Source organism: Brachycentrus maculatus, unplaced genomic scaffold (genome assembly GCF_059751285.1).
Source record: "Brachycentrus maculatus isolate JH-2025_06_01 unplaced genomic scaffold, ASM5975128v1 h1tg000620l, whole genome shotgun sequence".
Classification (NCBI taxonomy): Eukaryota; Metazoa; Arthropoda; class Insecta; order Trichoptera; family Brachycentridae; genus Brachycentrus; species Brachycentrus maculatus.
Genome location: NW_028281358.1, coordinates 315,904 through 341,145, shown reverse-complemented (window position 1 = coordinate 341,145; position 25,242 = coordinate 315,904). Strand labels below are relative to the sequence as shown.

The following is a 25,242-nucleotide window of genomic DNA, read 5'->3' as shown; positions in this document are numbered from 1 at the left end:
TCATTCGTTCTACGTGTCCAAACCATCTCAACACACCTTTCTTAATTTTATCGATAATGCTTATCTCAGCTTTGCATTCCTTCCTTATTTCACTATTCGCACATCTATCATACATCGTTTTGTCGCACATTCTTCTGAGAGATCGCATTTCGACTGCATTCAGTCTACTTTCATCCTTCCTTTGCCAACTCCATGTTTCACTTCCATACATTAGACTTGGTACCAGGACTCCGTTGTGCACTGCCAGTTTAGCTTCTGCTGATAGGTTTTTATTTGCTATAACTGATTTCAGTGCACCATTCACTTTGTTCCCAGCATTCACTCTCCTTTCTATGTCTTTATCAATCTTTCCATCCCTAGAAAACATACTACCCAAATACACGAAATCATCTACCTGTTCCAAAATCTCTCCGTTTACCAATATTTCACATTCAGATCTGCATTCTTCTCTTTCAAAAACCATAATCTTGGAAATCTATACACATCCACTATCATATTTAAGACATATAAACTAAATATACTATAAATCCTTGAACATAATAGGAAAGGAGAATTGCCTAAAGCAACTACATTTTGTTTTTTTTTTTAAGTTTAAAAAAACCATTCATAAATTTTAATGAAGCTTTTATTTGGAAAAAGAGTAGTTTTTTTTTACTTTCGATAATGAAATAATGATTTTTTTATTGTAAAGCTTAAATAAATAAAAAATTTCAGTTTTTCTTTAAAAATGTTTTTATTGAATGCCCATCTAGTACATATTTGGTTTTCAATATGAAATATTGAAACATTTTTGACAATAGGGATTGAAATAAATATTAAATTCATCAAAGATTACAATACTTCAATACGTTTTTATAAAATAAAAATATATTTACATAAATTTCATATTAATCTGCAGTGCTCACAAATGTCTGTGACCCCAGGGCAACAGTGTGGATGGATGGTAAAACCATTTATGAATAACCCATGTAGCGAGTGCTTTTGCCAAGAATTTTCATTCATAATTCAATGAAATTGTGGTACAGTAGAACTCCGGAAATCCAAACTCCGGATATGTGAAATCACGGGAAATTTAAACAAGATTTTGCCATTGGGAATTTGTCCCATGAAAAACTAATTTGAATGCTTTACAAAAATTAGTTTATAGTATGTAAATTCATTGCATGCTATGGAAATCACCCATCTACTTGAGCGTAGTGTTTAGCGCATTGGGCAACGGTCCCAAGTTGGATTCCATACAAATATTCATTTATATCGGACCATTACCCAAAGTGCAGAACTGATGGACTCTATCGATTTGCGAAATTAATGCTATCAATCGTCTAACCACGCACACCAACTGCTAGGACTGTCCCAATGCCGATGATAAACTCACTGCACACTAAGGAAATCATCCATCTACTTGGGCGTAGTGATTAGCGCATCGGGCAACCCTGCTAAAGGTGCCTAGTTCGATTCTGTTCATTGATGGACTCCCCTTCACGGAATTAACGCTATCAATCGTCTAACCCCTTGCGCGAATTGCTAGGACTGTCCCGACGCCAGTTGGATGAGGGAGTCCAGCGAGATGGGCTGGAAGGTTCTGCCGAGGTCGGCGGAGTACATGAGCACGTTGCGCAGCACGTAGCAGTGCAGCGCGGCGCCCACGCGCAGCACGGGGCGGCCCTCGCGCGTGCGCTGCGTGGGCACCAGCGCCACGCCCCGCTCCGCGCAGCGCGCCGCCACCAGCTCCGAGAAGGTGAGCGCGGGCGCGCACTGCTCGGGCGCGCGTGGCGGGGGCGCGGGGCCCGGCGCGGGGGCCGGCGCGCGCGGCGGGGGCGGCGCGCCCCCCGCACCCCCCACCCCGCCCGGCTCCAACGAGCGGTTCATCATGTCCAGCGCCTTGCGGAAAGTCTCGGAGAACTCCACCTCGCGGTGTAGCTCGCTCGAGAACAAGCTCTGCAAATGAAATAAACATAAATAATTGTATCATGAAGACAAGGAACTGATCACGGAATACTCGCAGAGATTCACTACAGAAGCTCTAAAGCTCAACCTTCTCCTCTCGGTGAATAATTGTATGATTTGGGATATGCGCTTAGAGGATAAAGGTACAAGCTACTGCTACTGATAATCAAAGGTATGATGGAGGGTTGAAGATGTGTCGGAAAAAGGCGCATCTCCTGGCTCCATAATATACACGAGTGGACAGGAGTACAGAGCGTCGAGGAGCTGTTTCAGACTGCCCAAAATAGGGACACTTTCTGTCCTTCACTATTTTTATCTTGTATGAAAAGGAAATATTCAACTGTGGAATGGTTGGCTGTGTGCGTGTGGGGGAGAGAGATAGAGGGAGACTCACCTTCCAGGCGCTGTAGTGGCGGATGAGATGGGAGTGCGGGGGGCGCCGGTTGAGCCAGGCGGCGAGGGCCTGCAGCCAGCGCGGCAGCAGGGCGCGCCCCGCGGCCGCCGCCAGCGCGCGCGGCCCCAACAGCTCCTGCCAGCTGGCGCACCAGCCCCAGCTCTCTGCAAGGCATCACACATTACCGGGTGACCACACAAGTAAAATTTTCAAAATCTATACAAATGAACTGTTACATGTTATAATATACAATCTATACAATGAACGATTACACTTCAAAACTAGACGTTTTACAAACCAAACTTACAAATCACATCGTTTTTCTAAACAAATTGGACGTTATAATGTATTTTATAAAAAGGTTAGAATTTAATAATATATATTCATATTCTACATAAACCGTGAGTATGAATTTTATTCTTAACATATTGTTTGCGGGTAACCGCTTACCCAATTCCAATCTGTACAATGTTTTTTTAACGTCTCTCGCCCTATACCGAAAGTAAGCAAATAGAACGCTTGTAAACGCCTTCCGCTCTCTACCAGCAGTAGGAGTTAGGGACTCACCCTGGGGGGCCGCGTCGGGCTCCACGGACATGGCGCGCATGGCGGCCTCCAGCTTGGGCGTGATGTGCAGCGCGGCGAAGGCGGGCAGCGCGGCGGCCCAGGGCGCCAGCCAGGGCCGCAGCAGCGCGCGCGCCGAGCCGTCGGCCGGGTGCCACGCCTGCAGCGCACGCCCCAGCTGCGCGCGCAGACCCGGGTACACGCTCTCCTCCAGCAGCTCCTCTGCACACACAAACACACACACACACACACACACACACATATTACTTTTATCATTTCGCTCACTCCTTTCAAGAACGTCATAAATAAAAAATTGTCAATTTTCAGTTGTGCATGTTTTCAGAATGCCCAGAAAGTGTACTATATCCCAGCAAATAATATTTACCCGCTACAGGGCAAAAAATGTTGTTTTTGGAATTCGAAGAAAAGGTATTGTTTAATTATTTAAATATATGAAATATTTTTCAAATGGAGAAAAAACCTTCAGGTTTTACCTTAAAAAATGTGTTGCACAGTAAAAAGATCAATAAGTGGCTTGATATTTATTTTTAATACATTGTGTTATATTTTTAAACTTTAAAAACGTTCTCCTGAAAATTCAAGTTTTTTGATTTATGACGTTTCTGAAAGAGTGAGCGATTTGTACATTATGACATTATGAAGTAGTATTTTCCTCTTAACCTGTTAATTGAACAGGACGTATAAATACGTCAAACATTAACAATATCCAGTACAGGTAGGAGATATGAATACGTCCTTGAAATATATGTTGCGCCCTGGAATGGACGAAACCTGTTACCTTTTCAAACAACAAAGGTAATTAGTCATCCATACATGTCTCGACATAAATTATTTTCCATTTATTTTTAATGCATGTTTTACTTAGTAAATACCACTATTTCTTAAAATCCACTGTGACACGTGTTTTGATACATTCCGCATCATTTTCAGACACCGTAAAATGCATCGAAACACGTGTCACAGTGGATTTTAAGAAATAGTGGTATTTACTGAGTAAAACATTAATTTAAAATGGATAGATTTAACCACAAAGTGACTGCCGAATCAATTAATGAATTTTTTTTTATTTTCCATTTGTTTGTAATTTTGTATTTTCCTTTGTAATTTATATATAAATAAATGAAAAAATACATATATCATAGTCTTTTCATTTATTTTAAGCATAAATTAAATATATGAAATTACGTCCACCGGGCGTGACGTACTGACACGTCCTAGTGAAAGAGTTTGCGCCCGTTGTGTTTTCATTATGTTCCGTAATTAAAAAGTAAACTCCCCGGGGTTAACAGGTTAAAGGCACCTTCACCGATGTGAAAAAAGAGGTACGGTTGAGCAGGGATACCGCCCTCCCAATTGGCGTTCCCACCGGCAGATTGGTTCTATCGATCGGATGACAGAACAACCTAACCTCCCGGAAACCTGAGGTAGTTATTTATATTAGTGTCGGGCATAGGTGAGTGAGTGTGCGTGTACCTGCGTAGAGGTGCCAGGGCAGCACCCAGTGGTGCAGGGGCAGCGTGTCCACGGTGGGGTCCCAGGCGGCAGCGGCGGCGGCCAGGCGTGGCAGCAGCGCGCGCCGCAGCAGGGCTCCGCGCTCGGCCTCGGGGGCCACCTCGCGCCACGCCTGCACCAGCGCCAGCATGGGGCCCGGCGAGCGCACCTCCCACTCCCTGACAACAGAAACCGCACTATTGCAAATGCACTACCGCTATACTTTAACAAATGTTTGAAAATACAGTGAAACCCCTATTTTATGTTTTTTAAGGGACTGAAGAAAAAAACCTAAATGAAGGGAAAATGTAAATGCGAGGTATTTATTAAAAATATATAAATATTTTTTTGTGAAAATCATGTACAGTGGAACCTCTCATGACGAGCATAATTCATTTATATATTTATATAGCATAAAACATTTTTACGGTGTTTGAAAATGATGCGGGATGCATCGAAACACATGTCACAGTAGATTTTAAGAAATAGTGGTATTTACTAAGTAAAACATTAATTTTAAAAAAATAACATTTTTTGTTTAGACACATTCACAAGTGAATGTCGTGAAAAAGTGACTTGCCCTTTCTCTGAAACTGGTTATGCAAAATGTCCCTAGTTATAATTGTTACGCAAATTACTCGTTGTGAAAGGTGCTCGTTATGAGAGGTTCCACTGTACTTTGCTTCATTTGGAGTTGAATGCATAAGAATAAAGGAGTCTCACTGAGCGGCGGCGATGATCTGGGTGAGCCAGGGCTGCCAGAAGAGCTCCTGCAGCGCCTGCGCGGAGAGCAGCGGGGCCCAGAGCGCCAGCAGCGGCAGCGGCGCCCCCGGCTCGCGCAGCGGCTGCCACGCCGCCAGCGCGCCCCCCAGCAGCGCGCCCAGCGCCGGCCCGCTCACCGCGCTGCTGCCCAGCCCCAGGCACGAGTACTCCACGGGGTAGGCCCTCTGCAAGCAAAGAAGGTTAGCTCAGCTTATTTACTATCTCGGCATTCACTTCACGTGAGACACGATTCAATTATAAATAAAACAATAAAATTCTCCCTCTTTTTCTCCTTCTTATTGCTCATTACTGAGGGTCGTGACCCTTGTGGAAGCAATGACTCTTCTCCAGTTATCCCTTGACTGCGCTGCACGTAGCGCTCCGACCACCGAGGTGCCTGCTGCTGCCTTAATTTGATCGCTCCATTATGTGAGGGATCTTCCTCTCCCTCTCTTCCCCTCCAGACTACCGATCATAACCACTCGTTCCAGGCTATCCTCGTTGCCACGCGCAACGTGTCCAAAGAACTGGAGAATCCATCGTCTACAGATATTCTAGCTGTCCATGGAATACGTAGCATGCGCCTCCAACACCACATTTCGAATGCATCAATTTTTCTCCTTTCCGCTGCTTTTATGGTCCATGTTTCAGCAGCATAAAGAAAAATGTAGTGGACCAAGCTCCCGACAAGCTTTATCTTGGTGTTGTTACTCACACCCTGGTCTGTCCAGATTTTGTCTAGCTTATACATGGCACTCTACAGCATTCTATGACATTGTATCGCCCTCGCCAAAAGTGCCATGTCTAAGCTAGATATATCAAAATTATCCATGTTTTATTTCACGAGTTTTCTTTGACTACGTCTTTACGATGAGAGTACAAACGTTGTTTTAAGTAAAATGTGATGGGTAAAACAGAAAAATAATCTGTAGTAAGGTTTTAGTGTTTAAATAGAACCACAGATGGCAGTACAAGTGCCATTTTAGAAATAAATGTCACCGGGCCGTGGTTATACGTTTTGGTTTGGTTTGGGCAGCTGTTCATACTGTACGCCCTTACTTTTTTGAGGAAAGTTTTGTTTGGATGACCATGTGCGACCATACTTCCGGACAGTTTAATAAAAGATTATGTGAAAAATCCCTTATACATATATTTCTAAATTATAAATGACACACTCACACAACACGACGAACTGTCAAACATACAACTGCTTAGTTATAGTGCTCCTAGTTTTTTGTGTTTAAAAATAATATAATCGAAGTTTTGTGAACCAAATGTTATCGTAGTTTATTAATTATATAGTTTTGCATTAAAACTATCGTTTTCTGTGCCCTTTATTTATAAAACTAGAGTCCTTTTAAACATTTCAAGTTATAAATCATTTTTTTGCAACAATAATATTTTTATTTTTTTTTTATAATTTTTTTATATATTTTTTTTGTTCTTTATATTTAAAGTCTTTTACTTTAAAACTTATTAAATATGGAGGCAGGTGAAAAACCTCCAGATCCCCCAGATCCTAGATTTGAAGATTACTCCAATGTGGGTTCGCCCATTATTCACCCAACGGTGAGGTATAAGCGAAACCTTAAGGCAGATTCTTTTGAAGAAGGTCCTCCACCGTCAAAGCAGGTAAGTATGAACACTCATTCGAGAGATGAAACAATGAAAAATTTGTATACAGGAAAGGATGTCGGTCCTTTTATTGTTTATATTCAAAAAATTGCAGAAAATTCCTCCATCAATAGCTTAGAGGTAGGAAAACTCCTTTTTAATAATAAAATACAGGAAATCATACCTCGAGGTGGTATACGGGCTATTGGCCGCAATAGGATTGCCATAGAACTTAATTCATTCGAGGCTGCAAATAGTTTTGCAGAGAAACAAGGTATTCTCAATCAAAATAATTACAAGGCATACATCCCATATCATATGGTGTCACGCATGGGTTTGGTTAGGGGCATTCCGACAGAATGGTCCCATGAGGACATTCTGGAGAATGTGACCCTCCCAGATAATTGCGGTAGAATTATCAAATCTCGCCGTCTCTCTCGGAAAGTAACATCTCCAGACTCTTCTAATCATACATGGGTACCGACCCAAACAGTCGTGCTTACGTTTCAAGGACAAATTCTCCCTAAAAAAATTTTCTTTTTTTACTCCGCTGTAGAGGTGGAATTTTATATGTTTCCCACAATGCAATGTTTTCAATGCTGTAGATTTGGTCATTCGAAACCAGTATGCCGTTCCCAGCCTCGGTGCTACAAATGTGGATCCAACCACCTAGGAGAGTCATGTTCCGCTTCCTTAGAAAACGCCAGCTGTATACACTGTTCTGGCAACCATTTTTCTACCAATCGTAATTGCCCAGAGTTTATACGCCAAAATTTGATTAAGAAAAATATGTCAGAATTAAATATTTCCTATTTTGAAGCTTCTAAACAGACGTTTAGTAAGGGGAAATCCTATGCGGATAGCTTAAAATCCTCAAATAAACATCCTTCTCAAAACATTTCAAAATCCTCTTTAGATGGTGAAGCTACACTCAATTCATTACCCGCCACAATTACCGCTCCCCAAAAAAATCGTGCCAAATTTACATACAAAACTCCCAGAGCTCCTCTTATTCCCGGCTACGACCGATCCAACCATAACTCCCTTCTCATCCATCCCAATGGCTCGGTAAATTACCAATCACCCGATGGATGTGCTATCAATCAAAGCTCTTCTCCAGCCATCAACTCAAACTCTGCTGAAAGTTTATCACAGAGTCTCGCCTTCTCTAATGAATCTTTCTCTAAATCCATTCTAACCATATTACTTGATCTCTTACTCTCCCAAAAATCCTTACCGTCCAACGTTGCTATTATTATTCCTGTCCTTCAAGCTTTCATACAAAATGGCCCAAATCACTTCAATTAATTCTCTTTCGATTCTCCAATGGAACTGTCGTAGCGCAGTATCCAACAGAGATGACATCAATCTTTTAATCCGCTCTCACAAAATTGATATTGCGACCCTATCTGAAACCTGGTTCTCTCCGGGTTCAGTTATCTCATTCCCTGGCTATTCTTGTGTCAGAGACGACCGCCTTGACGGAAGGGGCGGTGTAGCTATCTTAATAAAAAATAATTTAATTTTCGATTTGATTCCACTTCCATCACATCCCAGAATGCAAATATTAGCCATAAAAATTCTAGATTTATCAATTGTTTCCGTTTACTCAGCTCCCAGAAACGTATTTAAGCAATCATACTGGAGATCTATCGTGAGTTGTCTCTCCCCAAATTTCTACATTTTGGGAGACCTTAATGCTCATTCTACGTCCTGGGGCTGTACGTCGTCCGACACTGCAGGAAGGGCCATCGTTGATTTCATGGAGGAATCAAACTTATGTATATTGAACAATGGTGATCCAACGCGTATTGCTCCGGCTAATCATAGCCAAAACGCCTTGGACATCTCAATCTGTTCCTGCAACCTGGCAAGCTTGTCCTCTTGGAATCTATTGAGTGACCCTTTCTCCAGTGATCATTTCCCTATCATCATCAAAATGATTAATTCCTCAAATCACAGTCATCATAAACCCAAGAGATCTAACTATTTGATCGGTAGGGCTGACTGGAAAATCTTTGAAGATTCATTGAATGCTAAGTCCAAGTCCCTGTCGATCGATGGTGACAATAACAACCCCAACACAATAGCTAACAAAATCCACGAGTTGATAATCGAGGTGGCCAACGTTGCTATCCCCATATCTAAAAAGGTTTTGCACAAGTACTCCCCTCCTTGGTGGGATAAGGAATGCACGGAAATGGTTAAAAATAGAGCATCCAGTATAAGAAAGTATAAAAGAAATATAACTTCTGACAACTTTTTGGAGGTTAGACACGTACAGGCCCTAACTAAAAAATTTCTTAGAAAAAAAAAAAGACAGGGTTGGCAAAATCTCTGTAACTCTTTGTCTCCCGAAACCCCGCTCGGGGATGTCTGGGATTCAATAAGAAGATTCAGAGGATCATACTCTCCGAAGGTGAACACTTCCAAATGTACATCCTGGATAGAGGATTTTGTTGGGAAACTTGCTCCATCTTACGTTCCCAGTATTTCCGAACTCCCTAGAGAACCCCCAATCCTTCCAGGCGCTGACTACCTAACATCTCCGTTTTCACTCGATGAATTATCGATGGCAATCCAATCTTCTGGAGATTCTTCTCCGGGCCATGACATGATTCCCTATTCCTTTTTCAAACACTTTCCTAAACCATTTATGATCCTAATCCTAAAAATGTATAATCTCATTTTAAAATCTTGCACAATCCCAGACTCCTGGAAAAGACAAATCATAGTCCCGATCCCCAAACCTGGTAAGGATATATCCCTTGGAACTTCATACAGGCCAATTGCCCTCTCATGTTGTTTTCTCAAAATTCTGGAACGCATGGTAAAGACTAGGCTCGAGTGGTTTGTAGAGAGAAATAACCTCCTACCGCACTGGCAATTTGGTTTTCGAAAAAATAAATCCTGCATCGACAACCTAAGTGTACTAGTTACTGATATCCATGTTTCACGGTCCTGTAAAACCGACTTAATCGCCTGCTTCTTGGACGCAAGTAGTGCTTATGATAATGTCCTTCTCCCATTACTGCTGGAAAGAATGAATGCCCTCGGGATCTCCAGTGGTGTTGGCTGCCTGATATTTAATATGATGTGCAATAGAGATATTACCATAGATACTCCAAAAGGATCCGTGATTAGAACGGTGTACAAAGGTCTGCCACAGGGATCGGTATTGAGTCCACTGTTATTTAACATCTACACTCAGGATCTTCAAACACATATTCCCCCTGAAATCTCCATTTTGCAGTATGCGGATGACTTCGTGCTGTATACATCAGACAAATCCACACCTCGCGCTTCGAGTGTATTGAATAGGGCACTGGAACCCGTCGGGGCATGGTTCGAGGAAAGTAATTTGGAATTGGCTCCGTCCAAAAGCCAAATAGTAGTATTTTCTAGAAAGCGTAACATCCCCGAGTTAAATATAAAATTGAGGAAAATTCGGATTCCTGTGAAGGACAATGTAAAATTTTTGGGCGTCACATTGAATAATAAGCTGTCATGGAACAAACACATTGAAAACATTGTGGCTAAGTGTGAAAAGAATATTAACATCCTACGGGCAGTTTCAAGAGTGTGGTGGGGTGCCCACCCGACTACAATGAACATGCTTTACTGCGCTCTTGTCCGAAGTCATATTGATTATGCGTGCTTTATAATGGACCCTCTTCCAAAGTATCTGCAATCTAAATTAGATAGGATACAATATAAATGCCTCAGATTAATTTTGGGAGCAATGAAATCATCTCCTGTGATTGCCTTACAAGCGGAGTGTGTTGATATGCCGTACTCTTTGAGGAAAAAACTATTATCCAACAAATTCATCCTCAATAGGACTAACGATAGTAATCATCCAATTTTTCCGAGGCTTCAACTTCTTCATGCTTTTTTTCAATCAACCTCAAACAAAAATACTGACAGTCCTCCTATTCTCTGTAGATCCTGGCATCACATTGTAAACACCATGTCATGTCCTCTTGAAGCCACTCTTCCGTTATATAACATTTCATATGAAGCTGCTATTTATAAACCTGATGTATTTCTTTCTATTGGAATAGATAAGACCTCGTTGGTTCTTAATGCCTCTTATGTTAAACGATTATTCATACAAAAGTTGGAAGAACTTTGGCCTAACCACGTTGCAGTATATACTGATGGCTCAAAAAGTGCCGTAGGAGCGTGTGGTGCTGCATTATATATTCCTTCCCTTAATATAGAAGAGCAATTCCAATTACCTCGTGAAGCATCCATATTTACAGCGGAATGTGTGGCCCTTAGAGAGGCTCTGAGAATAATTATTAAACAATCCTTGTCACCGACAGTAATTTTTACTGATTCTCTCAGCGTTGTGAACCTTTTATCTTCAAATAATAATCACTCTGTCCTTAAGAATAATCATATTCTTTGTGATATAAAAAGAATGTTATATATGGTTAATGTTGAAAATAAAATTGTCTCGATAGTTTGGATTCCATCTCATATAGGAATTACAGGTAATGAGAGGGTGGACTCCATGGCCAAGGAAGCCCGGGACTGTGGCGTGGTTCCCAGTCTATTCACCCTTCCCATTCCTGACTACCTTAGTGGGCTCAAAGCTGGTGCAAGCGAGGAATGGAATGAAATGTTCTCCATAACATCCACTGGATCCTATTACAAGTCAATCCAACCCGTGATACCCAAATCCCCTTGGTTCCGCAAAGTTAGGATTCCCAAGCTGAATGTGTCCCTTCTGTGTAGGCTGAGGATCGGACACACAGTACTTGCATCCCACCTCAAAAGGATTAATATTCTAACTTGTTCGTTGTGCGCGTGTGGACAGGAGGATGAGACTGCTGACCACGTATTTTTCAACTGCCCCTTACTCCCTAACCTCGAGTTCATTCAGGACATTCGGTCTGAGGGTTTGTCCTTCCCGCTGAATGTCCAACACCTATTGTCAATGAACTCGAAAAATGTTAACGGTGCGATTATTAAACATTTAAAAAAGTATAGCAAAAGCGTGTGACCCCAAAAAAAATCAATAAAAAAAAAAAAATTATTTAAGTATATAAAATCACTAGTATGGCAGGTATCACCCAAAATTGGGTGCTTTGCCAAAAATAAACAAAAAAAAAAAAAAAATGACACACTCGTTTTTTACCACTTGAGTATTACATATATTGTTACAAAAAATTTTCAAAGCTACAGATGCTTCCATCTACAGGTTTGAAGATAAAACACTTCTGCTGCATTCTACTACCGTATTTGTCTTCTTCTTCAACCCTTATTTACACCCCAATGGTGCATAGGGCACTGCATCATATAATTGCAGTGTTATCTTGATCATTAATACATAAGAAAAGGTGATCAGCCCTCCGGATCTGGTACCGTGTATTTTCTCATGTATTAATGATCAGTCCAGGAATAAATATTACAGTGAATAAATCACTTTATTTCTTCTTCCATGTTCGCTCCCTAGGTGGAGCATATGGCCAACAGGAGTCGTCTCCAAGTCACTCTGTCACGCGCCATCTCCTTGGCTTCCTTCCAGGTCAGTCCGGCGTCTCGATGTTCCGCTGAGTATAGTCGGTGAATGGTCGTCAGCGGCCTTCCGGGGCACCGGAATCCTCGGGGTTGGAAGAAGAGACATGAGGGGTTGATGACTTTATTTACCCTTTATGAATCGAACTGGGGACCTCCAGAATAGTAACGGAGCATGCTGACCATTACACTACGGAGGCGGACATTTGTACCTTTTAATCAAAATGAGACAGCGATCCGAATATCCCTTGTTGAAAGGTTTTCTTCAAAAGACAAAGGGATAGATATGTTGAGATTTAAAAATGAAAAAATAAATTTTTAATTATTGTTTTGGCACTCACTTTGTGGTAAGACATGATGAAATTGTAAAAGAAAAACACTTGTTTTTTACCACTTGATTTTATTTTATTATAACGACTAGTTTCGGAAGCTATGCTTCCATCTTCAGGTCTAAATATAAATTATAAATTAATAAATTATATTTATATTATATTTAGACCTGAAGATGGAAGCATAGCTTCCGAAACTAGTCGTTGTAATAAAATAAACTCAAGTGGTAAAAAACAAGTGTTTTTCTATTACAATTAAAAATACCTTATTATTTATTTTGACCCTCCCCCCTGGGAATCGAACCCTGGACCTCTGGCACTACTGCATTACGATTACAATTCAATTTGCTTGGGGACTTCTGGCCACCGCCACCCACCTGCAAGGTGCTGAACACTTTGTACGCGTCGTCCAGAGACAGGTTCGGCTTCTGCAGCAGCTCCACCTGGCCCAGGATGTCCTCCATCATGCTGATCTCCTGCTCCCCCTCCCTCAGGGACTCCTGCAGCGCGCGCCGGTCCCTCTCCAGCACCACCTGGCGGTCCTCCGCCGTCTGACCCTCGCCGGAACATTCTATGATGTCCTAGAAGAGGGAAAAAATTATATTTTATTCTATATTTAGCTTTCACTTCTTCTTCCTGGTTCCATCCCAACTTATCATCTTTGTAGACTGCTGGGGTCAGCTCTCCTCGTCCTCAGGTTGTAGGTCCTTCTGTCATGGACAACATCACCTAGACTATGTCTTCGAACCATGTTTTCTATTTGCAACATCCATGAATTTTTTGGTCTTCCTCTAGGTATCTTTCGAGGAAGATCCATTTCTATATTTAGCTTTCAATGTTAGGCTTTTATTTGCTATAACTGATTTCTTCTTCTTCCTTCACCTTCAAACCCTCATCCGCATCCAATGGTGCATAGGGCACTGCATCATATAAACGCAGTGTTATTTTCAAAGGAGGAAAGGTGATCAGCCCTCCGCTTCAGGTACCAGTCCAGGGTAATATTGAATAAATATTAGAGTGAAAAAATCGGTATATTTATTTGACCCTTTCCTTTGGAATGTAATTCGGGACCTCCAGTGCAGTAGCCAAGCTTGCTGACCATTACACTATGGATGCGGATATAACTGGTTTCAGTGCACCATTCACCCTGTTCCCAGAATTCCCTCTCCTTTCTATATCTTTTTCGATCTTTCAAAATATATGAAATCATCGACCTGTTTTCCATAATTTCCCCATTTACCAATACTTCCAGATCTACATTCATCTCTTTCAAAGACCATACCTTTGGATTTACTAACAATTCATTAGCAAATCACTTTCATTGCACACATTTTACACTTTTGTCACCAACACCTGCAGGTCTTCTCTGCTATTGGCAAGAAGAACAGCATCGTCAGCATACAAAAGGCAACAGACAGTTATATTGTTCATATGCAACCTTTCAGTTCTTTCATGCAATTATCCATGTACAGATCAAACGGTGACATTACACATCCCTGTTTAACACCTTTAGAGATATTAAACTAGGATGAAAATGAACCCTTATCTATGCAGTGCTATCCTCGTAAATCTGCAATGCCTTGTACAAGTTTATTGTTTACTCCCATACTCAGATAATACCTTCCACAGTTTTGTTATCAGTTGTTCGTCAGTATACAAAAGGGAACAGACAGTCAATTGGGGAACCTAAGAAGACTTAGGGCGTTTGTCCACTACACGGAATTACACAAAATATTATCGTCCGGCACGTCAGTTAGCGTTTTAAAACGACAATTGGCTTGGATTTGCATGTGCTTTTGTCCATATTTTTTCAGATCGGTGCGTGAACACGTTGCGCGTAAATTTGATCACGCTAAATTGTCGTATTCGCTTTCATTTTTCGTCATTTGTCGCAGGACGGTCAAATTCCGGGTAGTGGACAGTCGCCCATACAGTAAGAAAATCATATTTTCAGGCGGGTCTCAATTATGCTAATATAATCCAGGATTTGGACCTTCATGACGCGAACAGAAGAAGAAGTAATGTAGGAGTCATGTGTGATGAGTGGAGATTACCTGCTCGCACATGTTGACCAGCAGGTTGAGGTTGTGCAGCAGTTCGGGCAGAGCGAGGTGCGGACACTCTCGGCGGGGCACGTCCTCGTAGCGTGGCGCTGCCGCACGCAGCGCGTGGTACCCGCTCAGCACGCGTTTCTCCGGCCCGCGCATGTCTATCACGGGCACGCGCGCCAACGCCGCACTGCAAACAATACATATCACATTCAAAATATTTTTAACCTTTCTGGGAGTATGGGCGTAAATGAATGTCGGTGCGAATTTTCCTCAAAGGAGTATTGACGTTGATGAACATCGACATCTGTCTGTCAGTTGGCATGATGTAACTTGAATAGCAATGATATCTGTGGATATTTTGTATGTAATTTTGCTATAAAATAAAACCTAGAGATGGTGACTTTTATTTTTTCAATATTTTTGCATAATTTCTTTCTTCATAATACATAGATTTTGTGATATTTTTTTCATGTAAAAATAACCCTCTCACTCCTTAGAGAAAGTCTGACATCAATTATTGTACTCCCGGAAAGGCTAATTGATTAAATTACTCCCTTTACTCTCTCATTATTATATATCCGTATATATTACATCCACCTCCGTAGTGTAGTGGTCAGCGCGTTTGGCTACCGTGCTGGAGGTCATCCTCATCTATGTTAAGATGTCAAAAAATAATGTCTATTAACCTTTAGTCGCCCAGTGGTCCTTTACGGGAGTGCGGATTTGCGTCGTTCAATGCCCACCGGTCCCATACAGGACCGACGATTGTGATGCATTTCACCGATTTATGACAATAGTATTCAAAATATGAATATTAGCTAACGTAAATAATGTCTTTGAGATACTGATACATCATTTTATTTTTGGTCCCGATAAATATTTTAGTTATGATGCTTAATATTAGTGTTTATACCTGCATTACAAGGTTGACTCTCAAGAGAAATGCGTTGTGTTTTATTAGGCAGACTGTAATAAAACAAAGCTGCTTTATTACGGTCCTCCTAATAAAGCACACAATATACACTATGGTCACTTTTTCGTCGTCTTCTAAACTGGACGGTTATAATCGCTTTAGTAATCGGTTAAGATTGAGTATTTTCATTTTTTTATGTTTTTATTGTTTAACTTCAATGTGTAATTATGTAAAAAAAATAAAAAGCGCTATCAAAATATAGATTGTTTATAATTTATAATGTAAAAAAAACCCTTATCCACACCCCAATGGTGCATAGGGCACTGCTTCATATAAACGCAGTGTCATCTTGATCCTTTACACATGAAGGAAAGGTGATCAGCCTTCCGCTTCAGGTACCAGTCCAGGGTAATATTGAATAAATTTTACAGTGAAAAATCACTTATACTTATTTGACCCCCCCTGGGAATCCAACCCGGGACCTCTAGAACGGTAGCCGAGCGTGCTGACCATTACACTACGGAGGCGGACAAGATGTTTATAATTTACTAGGCTTTATTCGTAATTTTTCACATTTCAATGTGAAAAATTACAAATAAAGCTTTGTAAATTATAAATAATCTTTAATTTTGACAATGCTTTTTATTTAACCTAAACAGGACGACTAATTTCAGAGATTTATAAAAGCTACTCGTAGGTAGCAAGTCACGCGAATATTTCACAAAAATGGTTGGGCAGGGCGCCACCTTTATTGCACGCGGCGCATGAGCGTCTAAAGGTTAATTAGATTACTATACCTGTACTGTTGGGTAATATATCCAAAATAAAACAAGGTTTTTGTTGGATTGAATTCTACATTTATTTATGCATATCTCATACAAAAACCTTGTTTTATTTTGGATATATTACCCAACAATTCAATATGGAATTCTACCAACTGTCTGCAGTTACAATAAATACTATACCTATGTTGGGTGTGCGTGGAGGACACCGGCCGACCCTCCTGTATGACGTCCACGGCGTCGCGGTAGAAGTAGCGCTGCTTTTGCGACTTCTTCCACTGGTGGGACTTCTCCTCGCCCTCCCCGCTCCTGCCCTTCCCCCCCGCCTCCCCGCCGACCTCCCCCGCCTCCTTGCCTTTCTTCATCTTCACCTGCAACACCCACATTTACTTGCCAAACTTGCCACTTACCGCTGCATTAACAATAAAGCTACTACTACTACCATCACGCCGTTTCTCCGCAGGATGGAACGCCACACTCTTCTGTCCTGACATACACTTCTCGCCTCCTTTACATCCATACATCTAGTCATACATGCCCTCCAATTACGCAAACTTTTGATACCGCTAGATTTTAGGTTCTGATTGATCTGATCGTGCCGAGTCTTTTTCGGTCGTCCTCATTCTGTTTTCCCTCTCACATTTACCACATATATTTTCTTAGTCATTCTCTCATTATCCATTCGCTCCACATGTCCATACCACCGCAAAGAACTCTTCCTAATCTTTTCAATTGTTTCTCGTTCAGCCTTACATTCCTTTCTTATATCTTCGTTTTTAATTCTGTCATACAATGATTTTCCACACATTCGTCTGAGGCAATTTGAACAATAAAGCAATTTGAGAAATTTCATTAATTGACTCTGCAGTCACTTTGTGGTCAAATCTATCCTTTATTAATTTATGTTTTACCTAGTAAATAGCACTATTTCTCCAAATCTATTGTGACACGTGTTTCAATGCATTCCGCTTCATTTTCAAACACCGTATGTGAAGCTAATTCTAGATTTAAGAGTTGGGTCCTTGGGACGTTGAAGGTTGAAGAGGGGGTAGGAGCTGTTTCTTATTTTCATATATTTATCTAGCTTTTATTATTATTTTTTTTTATTTCTTATCTGTCGGAACATAGACAATAGGCGGAAGGGGGATTTACAAACACCGTATTTGAAACAATGTTTGAAAATGAGGCGGAATTCATCGAAACACGTGTCACAATGGATTTTAAGAAATAGTGGTATTTACTGAGTAAAACATAAATTACAAATTGATAAATGTTTACGATTCCATTATACTTTTTTTGACACTCTTCAAGCAATTTTTTTTATTAACACTTTATATTTTTTTGTTAATAAACTCTTATCTCTCCCAGTCTTAGCACCAAAGATGAAGGAGAAAAACTGATATCCTTTAGGATGTAACGTAAACCTTGTACATTATACAGGCAAAAAATAATGCAACTCTCACTTTGCATAATACATCTCTTCTTCTCCTCTACCTTTATCTGCATACAATCGTGCTTAGGGCACTGCATTGTATAAAATCATCACCGTTAGACAATGAGATAAATCTTATGTTTGCACTCATTTTCGCATTGCTGGAATGAGGAATGTTTGAAAAAATATTACACAATTGAATGGTCTGCAATTGCGGAAAATGAAACCTAACATGTGTCGGATTATGGTCCTGTGGTTAGTGTCGCGGACTCTTGAGTCAAAGTTTCTCAGTTAGAACCCACTCTTTCTCAATTTGATACCTATTTCTAACAATGAGCCGCCTAGGCTCACAGAAATACTATGAAATTTAAGTTTTTTTTTTAAATAATAAAAACACAAAAACCCTTTTTTAATTAAAAAATAATAATAATAATAAAAACATAAATACCTCTGGTCCATAGGCTCCGATAGCACCCCGCCCTTTTCTCAAACTGGCCGTTATCGGAGCGGACATCCCCTGCAGAGACTTGCCCAGTCCTTTACCGGGCTGGTACCCCATCTGAAAAAACAATCAACCGTTTCATGCAAACATTTTTTATTTGCATGCGACTTTTACAAGAAACAGTAATTTGACTAAATTTTAACCAATATTATAGGTGTCTCAACTTGAGATGAAATGGTTTTTATATTATGGAAGTCGGAACATGCCAGGGGTACGACCTGGCATTTGGCTGGCTTAAGTGATCACTTAATACATTTATGTGAACATTACTATTCTACCCATTATTGAAAATCTTTTCCTTCAAACCCTTATCCGCGCCACAATGGTGCACAGAGCACTGCGTCATATAAACGCAGTGTTATCTTGACTGCTATAATACATGAAGGAAAGGTGATCAGCCCTCCGCTTCAGGAACCAGTCCAGGGTAATATTAAATAAATATTAGATTGAAAAATCACTTATATTTATTTGACCCTCCCCTGGGAATCGAACCCGGGACCTCCAGTATGGTAGCTGTGCGTGCTGACCATCACACTGCGGAGGCGTATCGAATATACATACCAAATTAATATTTGAAAGAACCCAAATATAAATAGGAGTACCTGTAGGAGTAGCTTGGCCCCGATCCCTTTAGTGTGCCTCTCCCAGTTCCCGACCCCGCCGGCTATCTGCGCGGACGGCGGGGCCCCGCGCCGCCGCAGCCCCGCCATCTGCTCCTCGGGGGCTTCCTGGGGTACCTCCTCGTCCGAGGAGTCCCCCACTTCCGGCGGCGAAGGCTCCTTCTCATTGTCCTCTGAAACTATCAATTTCACAAACTACAATGCTATGCGTGCCTTAAACTTGGACAGAGACTCATGAAACGCTATGTGGTCCGTACTGCTATATGGCTCTGAGACCTGGACCCTAAAGGTGAATACGATGAATGGAATCAAAGCGTTTGAAATGTGGCTTCACCGCGGAATGCTTAATATTCCCTGGGTGGATAGGGTCACTCATGAAGAAATACTCAGAAGTGTGATTATAATCCAGGATTCGGACCTCAAATACTAAAATAAGAGTTTTTTTTTATATAGAATGGCGTTGCACATGAAATACATTGCTTTTGCCAATGTCAAGTTAATTGAATGTTGTTCTTAATTATAAAATATGACGGACTTATTATTGAACTATAAATTTATTCCATTCAATTTAAAAAAAAACAACTAAAAGTCTGTACATTATTGGGTTCCTGCTCGCCGGGATGAGATGGATATCTGTAGGGAGGGGAATAAGCGGGGCCAGAGTTTAAAAAAATGTTGGCATTTGGTCATTTATTGGGCAAACAAAGAATATGTGGTTAAGGTCTTCCTCTTCAAAACAACACTCGTAAATGGGGGAGTCAAAAACACCAATCCTCGCAAGGTAAGAAATATGATGAGAGTGAGGGAAGTTATAAAGGGAGGGGGTAGGAGAACGGAATATTTCTGGGATAAATTTTGACAGTTTTTCAAGACTTTTTGCGAGTGCTGGATAAGGCCTATTATGTAACACACGGTTAGATGTTACAGAGTTTAGTAATTTCTTAGATGCCAAAAGAGATGGGTGATTTTCAAAAGCTAAACATTTTATCATGTATCTGTCAGATAGATATTGTCTTCTAATGTCTAGAGGAGGATCCATTGCTTCTAATTGGAGAACATTTGTGGGGGAAGACTTCATTGCACCCAGGATGATTCTTAAGCATTTGTATTGAATAACAGACAGTTTATTCAATAAAAAGCTTCTTTACATCTCACCAACAGATGTCTCTAGTGAAGTTCTAGTGATTCAAGAACAAGCTTTCTAAATTGGTTCATATATATAGAACTTCCAAGAATTTGAGTAGTGTGGTTGTCAATAATGGGTAGAATTGGTGAATGTTACACGTGTGTAAAGTGATCACTTAAACTAGCCTATGACGGTCGTCAGCCCCGTAAATGCCCAGACATCCATATTCTTCTTCATCTTTGATGAGATGTCAAAAAATAATACTCAGAAGAGCTGGATCACACAGACAACTCTTGTCCAATATCAAGGTTCGGAAGTTTTCCTATCAGGGTCACGTATTTCGTGCAAAAAAATATGTGGTGCCCGGCCGGGTAATGAAGCGCCATAGACAAATGTACCGCGGACGAACGTGACGTCACCACGTCATCGGGGACGAGCATGACGTCACCGGAACTAGGCGAGGCATTAAATAGACTGACGACCGAGAGTTCACTCTTTCGCCATCTACTCGGCTGTCCAAACTCAAAACACAGTAAGGGACATTTTTTTTGTAGTAAGTTTTTTTTTGCATTTTTGGACTAAGTAGAGTCTACTTGCGTCCAAAAATGCAAAAAAAACGTACTACAAAAAAAGTGTCCCTTACTGTATTTTAAATTTGGACAGCCGTACTGTCCGTTCATACGTATTTTAAGTCTGATTTATTTTTATTCATATTTATTTTATTTCATTTTATTTATGTTCATATTTATTTTACTTTATACATATTTATACTACACATATTTATTTTATTTATGTTCATATTAATTTTACCTCTGATTTATATTTAGTTAGCCAACATAACTAGAGGTAAAATAACTGTACATTCACTGTAGCAGCCATCGGGACCAGGTCGATCTACAGCTACCATTAGCCGTTTAGTGATTTCAGTAAAATATTTCAAATCAGAAGTGTAACATGGTCAGTGATAATTCTTTTATATTAAAATAACGTAGCGATAAGTATTATCATTGTTAATTATTGCCGAATAAAAATGTGGATCAAGTAAGTGATTATCTAATTTAATTGCCATCCCTTCATAAACTGTATTTGATTACGCATTTTTTTTCAATTGTTGCGCGGTATGATTGATAATCCTGAAATTATCCGGAGCATCGGCCTGTATGTTCCCGATAGTTACCTAAGACAGCGTCGGCATAGATTGTTTCACATTCCTATACACAGGACCAACCTGCCGATGGTTATGCCTGTAGGAAGAGCTACCGCTATGTTGAACAATATCACATTGGATATTGATCTGTTCCATGTGTTCGAAGGAGTTTTCCAAAGCGGGATTCTACTACACATTGAACAAGAGTCTTCTTGCTTACTTTTTAATTTGTTTTTTTAAAGTATACGCCTTAAATGTTAGTTTGTAATGTATATATTAATTATTGAATAAATTGAATCGAATTGAATTGAAATTGAAATTGAATTGAAAACGCATCTTCTGAGGAGAAATAAGTGTAGGTTTAGGAGCGCACCATAATCCGTGCAATCCAAACATTTCCCCACAAATATTAGATTCTGCAAATTATAATGATGGGGAAAATAGAAGCACTGTGAGGAGCTGGCAGAAAGCGAATATGGTGGCTTGGCAACATTCGCAACTGGACCGGGATGAGAGGAGTGGAGTTGTTCCGGACGGCGCAGGATCGCCAAGCCTTAGCCATAGTGATCGTCAAAGTTGGAGGAACCTATCAAGGCACGCCAAGAAGAAGACAATGCTATGGTTTTATTTTTATTTAAGATAGGAGTTGCATTTATTATTTACCTTGCTTATTATGTACAAGAAATTTACAGATCATTAAGTAGATTTTTGTTTATTTTAACTTTTAAAAAAATCAGTTTTACTTAGTTTGTGTAGATTTAAAATTTTGCTTAGATTGTTAATTGAAGAGACAGATTTAAGCTCCTTTTTCTTGTAGACATATCACTCATGTAGACATGCTTGCTAACTTTTTACTTTTTCATCTTTTTGTGTTTTTAATTTTATTTTCTTTCTGTTTTCTGAAAGTCAAGTATTTTGTATTTTTTAAAAAAACACTATTATTCTAGTTCTACTTATAATACCTATTGTATTCTTGCCAGTGTCCTTTACTATGACCTAAATTATATTGTTTAACAACACACAGGCCTTGCCTTTGTGGGATTGTTTTTTTGTATTTGTATTTTATTCATATTTGAATTTATGCCATGTTTGTATAATATAAAATAATAAAAAAATTGAAAAAATAAAATCTGTGTTGGGAACAGGAGGGATAATCTAGTGTGGGCCAATCAGGAACTTCTCAGTATTTGCTCATTACTGGGAGAAAAGTATGTAAAAGTCCACTGACTGTCGTCAGCAGACCTTCCGTTCCGCTAGAAGAAGGTTCGGCATTTTGTGTCCTAGCTTGGTTTATGTTACCAATGTCCTTCACTAGTTTTATCATGTATGTTACTATCTCTTGTGACAGTTCCTTATGAACTATCACGGACCTGATGTCGTATAGGTCCTCACCCAGGCTCCTGCAACGTATAAGGTACCAAACGTTTTAACCAATATCACTGGTCTGTTTTTGCTGGTTCCAAGATATTGCTTTTTAGCAATCAGCCCGCCAATGTACTTATTTATTTTCTGTACATGAAGTTTAAATAAATAAATACTATTCTGATTGAAATCTATAAAATAATAAGCAAAATCAAGATGCGTATTCACCTAATTTGGGTTTTATGGGTTGTTGTATTCCCCCTGCTACAAAGCCTATGGGAGTTGTATAATCCTTCTGTTTTTTCCCTCTGCTTTTTTTCTTTACAGTCTTTTCTTCTTCTTCCGAGTCGTCAGCCCATATTCCTTAAACATAAACATGAGAAAATCAATAACAATAAATATATGTCCACCCGAAAACCAGACGGAACTAGTGAGCGCCGGAGGCACATCGATTTCAGTTCTGCTAAAAGTATTTCCAAAATATATTAATTTAACATAAATAATTAATTTTTACCGTAAATAAGTTGTTCTTTAGTCGGACGTCTGGATCTATTTATATTAAATTCATTTTTCAAATCGAAATCCGTCACCTCAAACCGCTCCACCTCGTCTTCTGACATTTTTATTAAAAATTGAATCGCTAATAAACAATTAATAATTTCGTACTTTCACTCCAGGTATATGTACTCAAATTACAGACATTATTTTATTCACAAACTATAGTTTACTGTTACAAAGTATTTAAGTATTTAAAACACGACTCGATGATTGACATATAACCTAAAAGTAAAACGTCAAAGGAACGTCAAAATATTTTGTTTGGAGTGCGTTCTAAAACACAAAACGATTACCTGCGTTCTTACTAACACAAGTGACATGATCAATTTTAAAATCAATTTTAAACTCCACCCTACATCTTAACCCCTTCAGTTATTATCCTAACCACCTCTTTTAGTACCTGGATTTTTAATTTATTGCTAGTCAAATTATATTTTCACCTGTTGATGAGAATACTTGTAATTCTCGTGTTTACATTAATAAACTCAAAAAGTGGTATTATAGAAGTATCTTATTTTTATATTTTAATGATCATGTTATTCCACAAAAATAATTCCAAATCAATAAATAACGCGGAGACTGTTTATCATGTCTCTACTATTAATTGTTTTGATACCTATGTTGTCCGCCACCTTTATGTTACAATGGTTGCAAAGTAACCGTGAATATTGAAATAAATATAATTTAAACATTGAAATAAATATAATTTGAACATTGAAATAAATAAAATTGGAGCATTGAAATAAATATAACTAATTTAAAAGATTTTTTTAAACAATAATAAGTAACTAATATCGGTATAAAATAAGATACGTATTCACTTTTCTAGTGAGGCCGGTTTTGCGTAATTTTATTAAAATTATAGCCATTATCAGGGCGCTTCACACTAACAGTGAATCATCATCATATCAATCCGTTGAGGTCCACCCCTGGACATAGGCCTCCCCCTTCCGCCTCCACTCCTCCCGATCCTGCACCGTCCCCATCCACTGTCTTCCAGCAAACTTCCTGATGTCGTCCACCCATCTCATCGGTGGACGTCCTTGAGGCCTCTGGTTCCTCGGTCTCCACACCAGAACGCGTTTTGTCCATCTGTCGTCGGTCATTCTGGCCATGTGACCGGCCCATTTCCACTTCAGTCAAGCAATTCGCTCTACCACGTCACAGACCTGTGTCTGGCGTCGGATCCAATCGTTCCTTTTTTGTCTCTTAATGTTATTCCAAGCATAATTTCGCTCCATGCTCCTCTGTGCAACTTGAAACTTATGGGAGGATTGCTTGGTCAGAGTCATTGTTTCCGCGCCATAGGTTAGGACGAGTAGAATGCATTGGTTTAACACTCGAGTCTTGAGTGAGTTGGGAATGGGGCTTTGAAATGTGGAATTTAGCTTTTCAATAGCCACCCAAGAGAGATTTATTCTTCTATCCACCTCGCTGGTCTGGTTGTCTCTGCCGATGGTGATTTTGTGACCAAGATAAACATAGCTTTCGACTTTTTCTATAGGTAGATTCCTATTGATGTTGACGTTTGTCATCAATTTAGTCTTTGCTTCATTCATCTTGAGTCCAATTTTGGCAGATTCTACCTTTAGGTCTTCAATTATCCCAGTCATCTCATCAAGGCTCTCGGATATAAGGACAATATCATCCAGTGAATGACAGTGAATGCTGCATAAAAAATGATGATCTACGGAATGATCCCTTTGGTGTCTCTACTGGGGTGAAATGGTGAAGCAAGGGTGTAACCCTTATACTAGCCCCGTTTCTTTTCATCACACCTAGTCAAGGAATTGAAATGAGTTCTGTTCAGAAACCATACTATTTAAAATATGGAGATCTAATGGTTTCATCGATCGGAGCCCTACAACAAATAATTAACTCCCTTTTATAAACTCTGCTCGGTTAGGCTTAATGTCAAAAAGACCAATGTCATGTACAACTCAGCCTATCTGGATCAATGGAGGTGAGCCTAGGGAGTGCGCATGGATGAAGAAGAAGTCGTTTGTATAGGTAGATAGAATACGGCCAACATATGTTTATATATTGTATAACTGATTACACATTATCAACATAAGTCGATAATGTGTAATCAGTTTTTTTT

At 39.9% G+C, this 25,242-nt stretch overlaps 1 protein-coding gene across 1 annotated transcript; it reads right to left on the bottom strand.

Moving 5' to 3' along the window:
• Positions 1-755: 755 nt before the first annotated feature.
• On the bottom strand, positions 756-23,461 carry sip1 (septin interacting protein 1). The gene is made up of 12 exons (XM_088273941.1): positions 23,098-23,461; positions 22,812-22,946; positions 18,931-19,127; positions 18,275-18,385; positions 16,578-16,765; positions 14,703-14,886; positions 13,026-13,229; positions 5,141-5,364; positions 4,400-4,596; positions 2,909-3,127; positions 2,342-2,505; positions 756-1,938 (listed from the first exon to the last, which is right to left on the bottom strand). The coding sequence occupies exons 1-12, from the start codon at positions 23,201-23,203 to the stop codon at positions 1,525-1,527; spliced, it is 2,343 nt and encodes a 780-aa protein (XP_088130067.1). The 5' UTR covers positions 23,204-23,461; the 3' UTR covers positions 756-1,524.
• Positions 23,462-25,242: the final 1,781 nt, after the last annotated feature.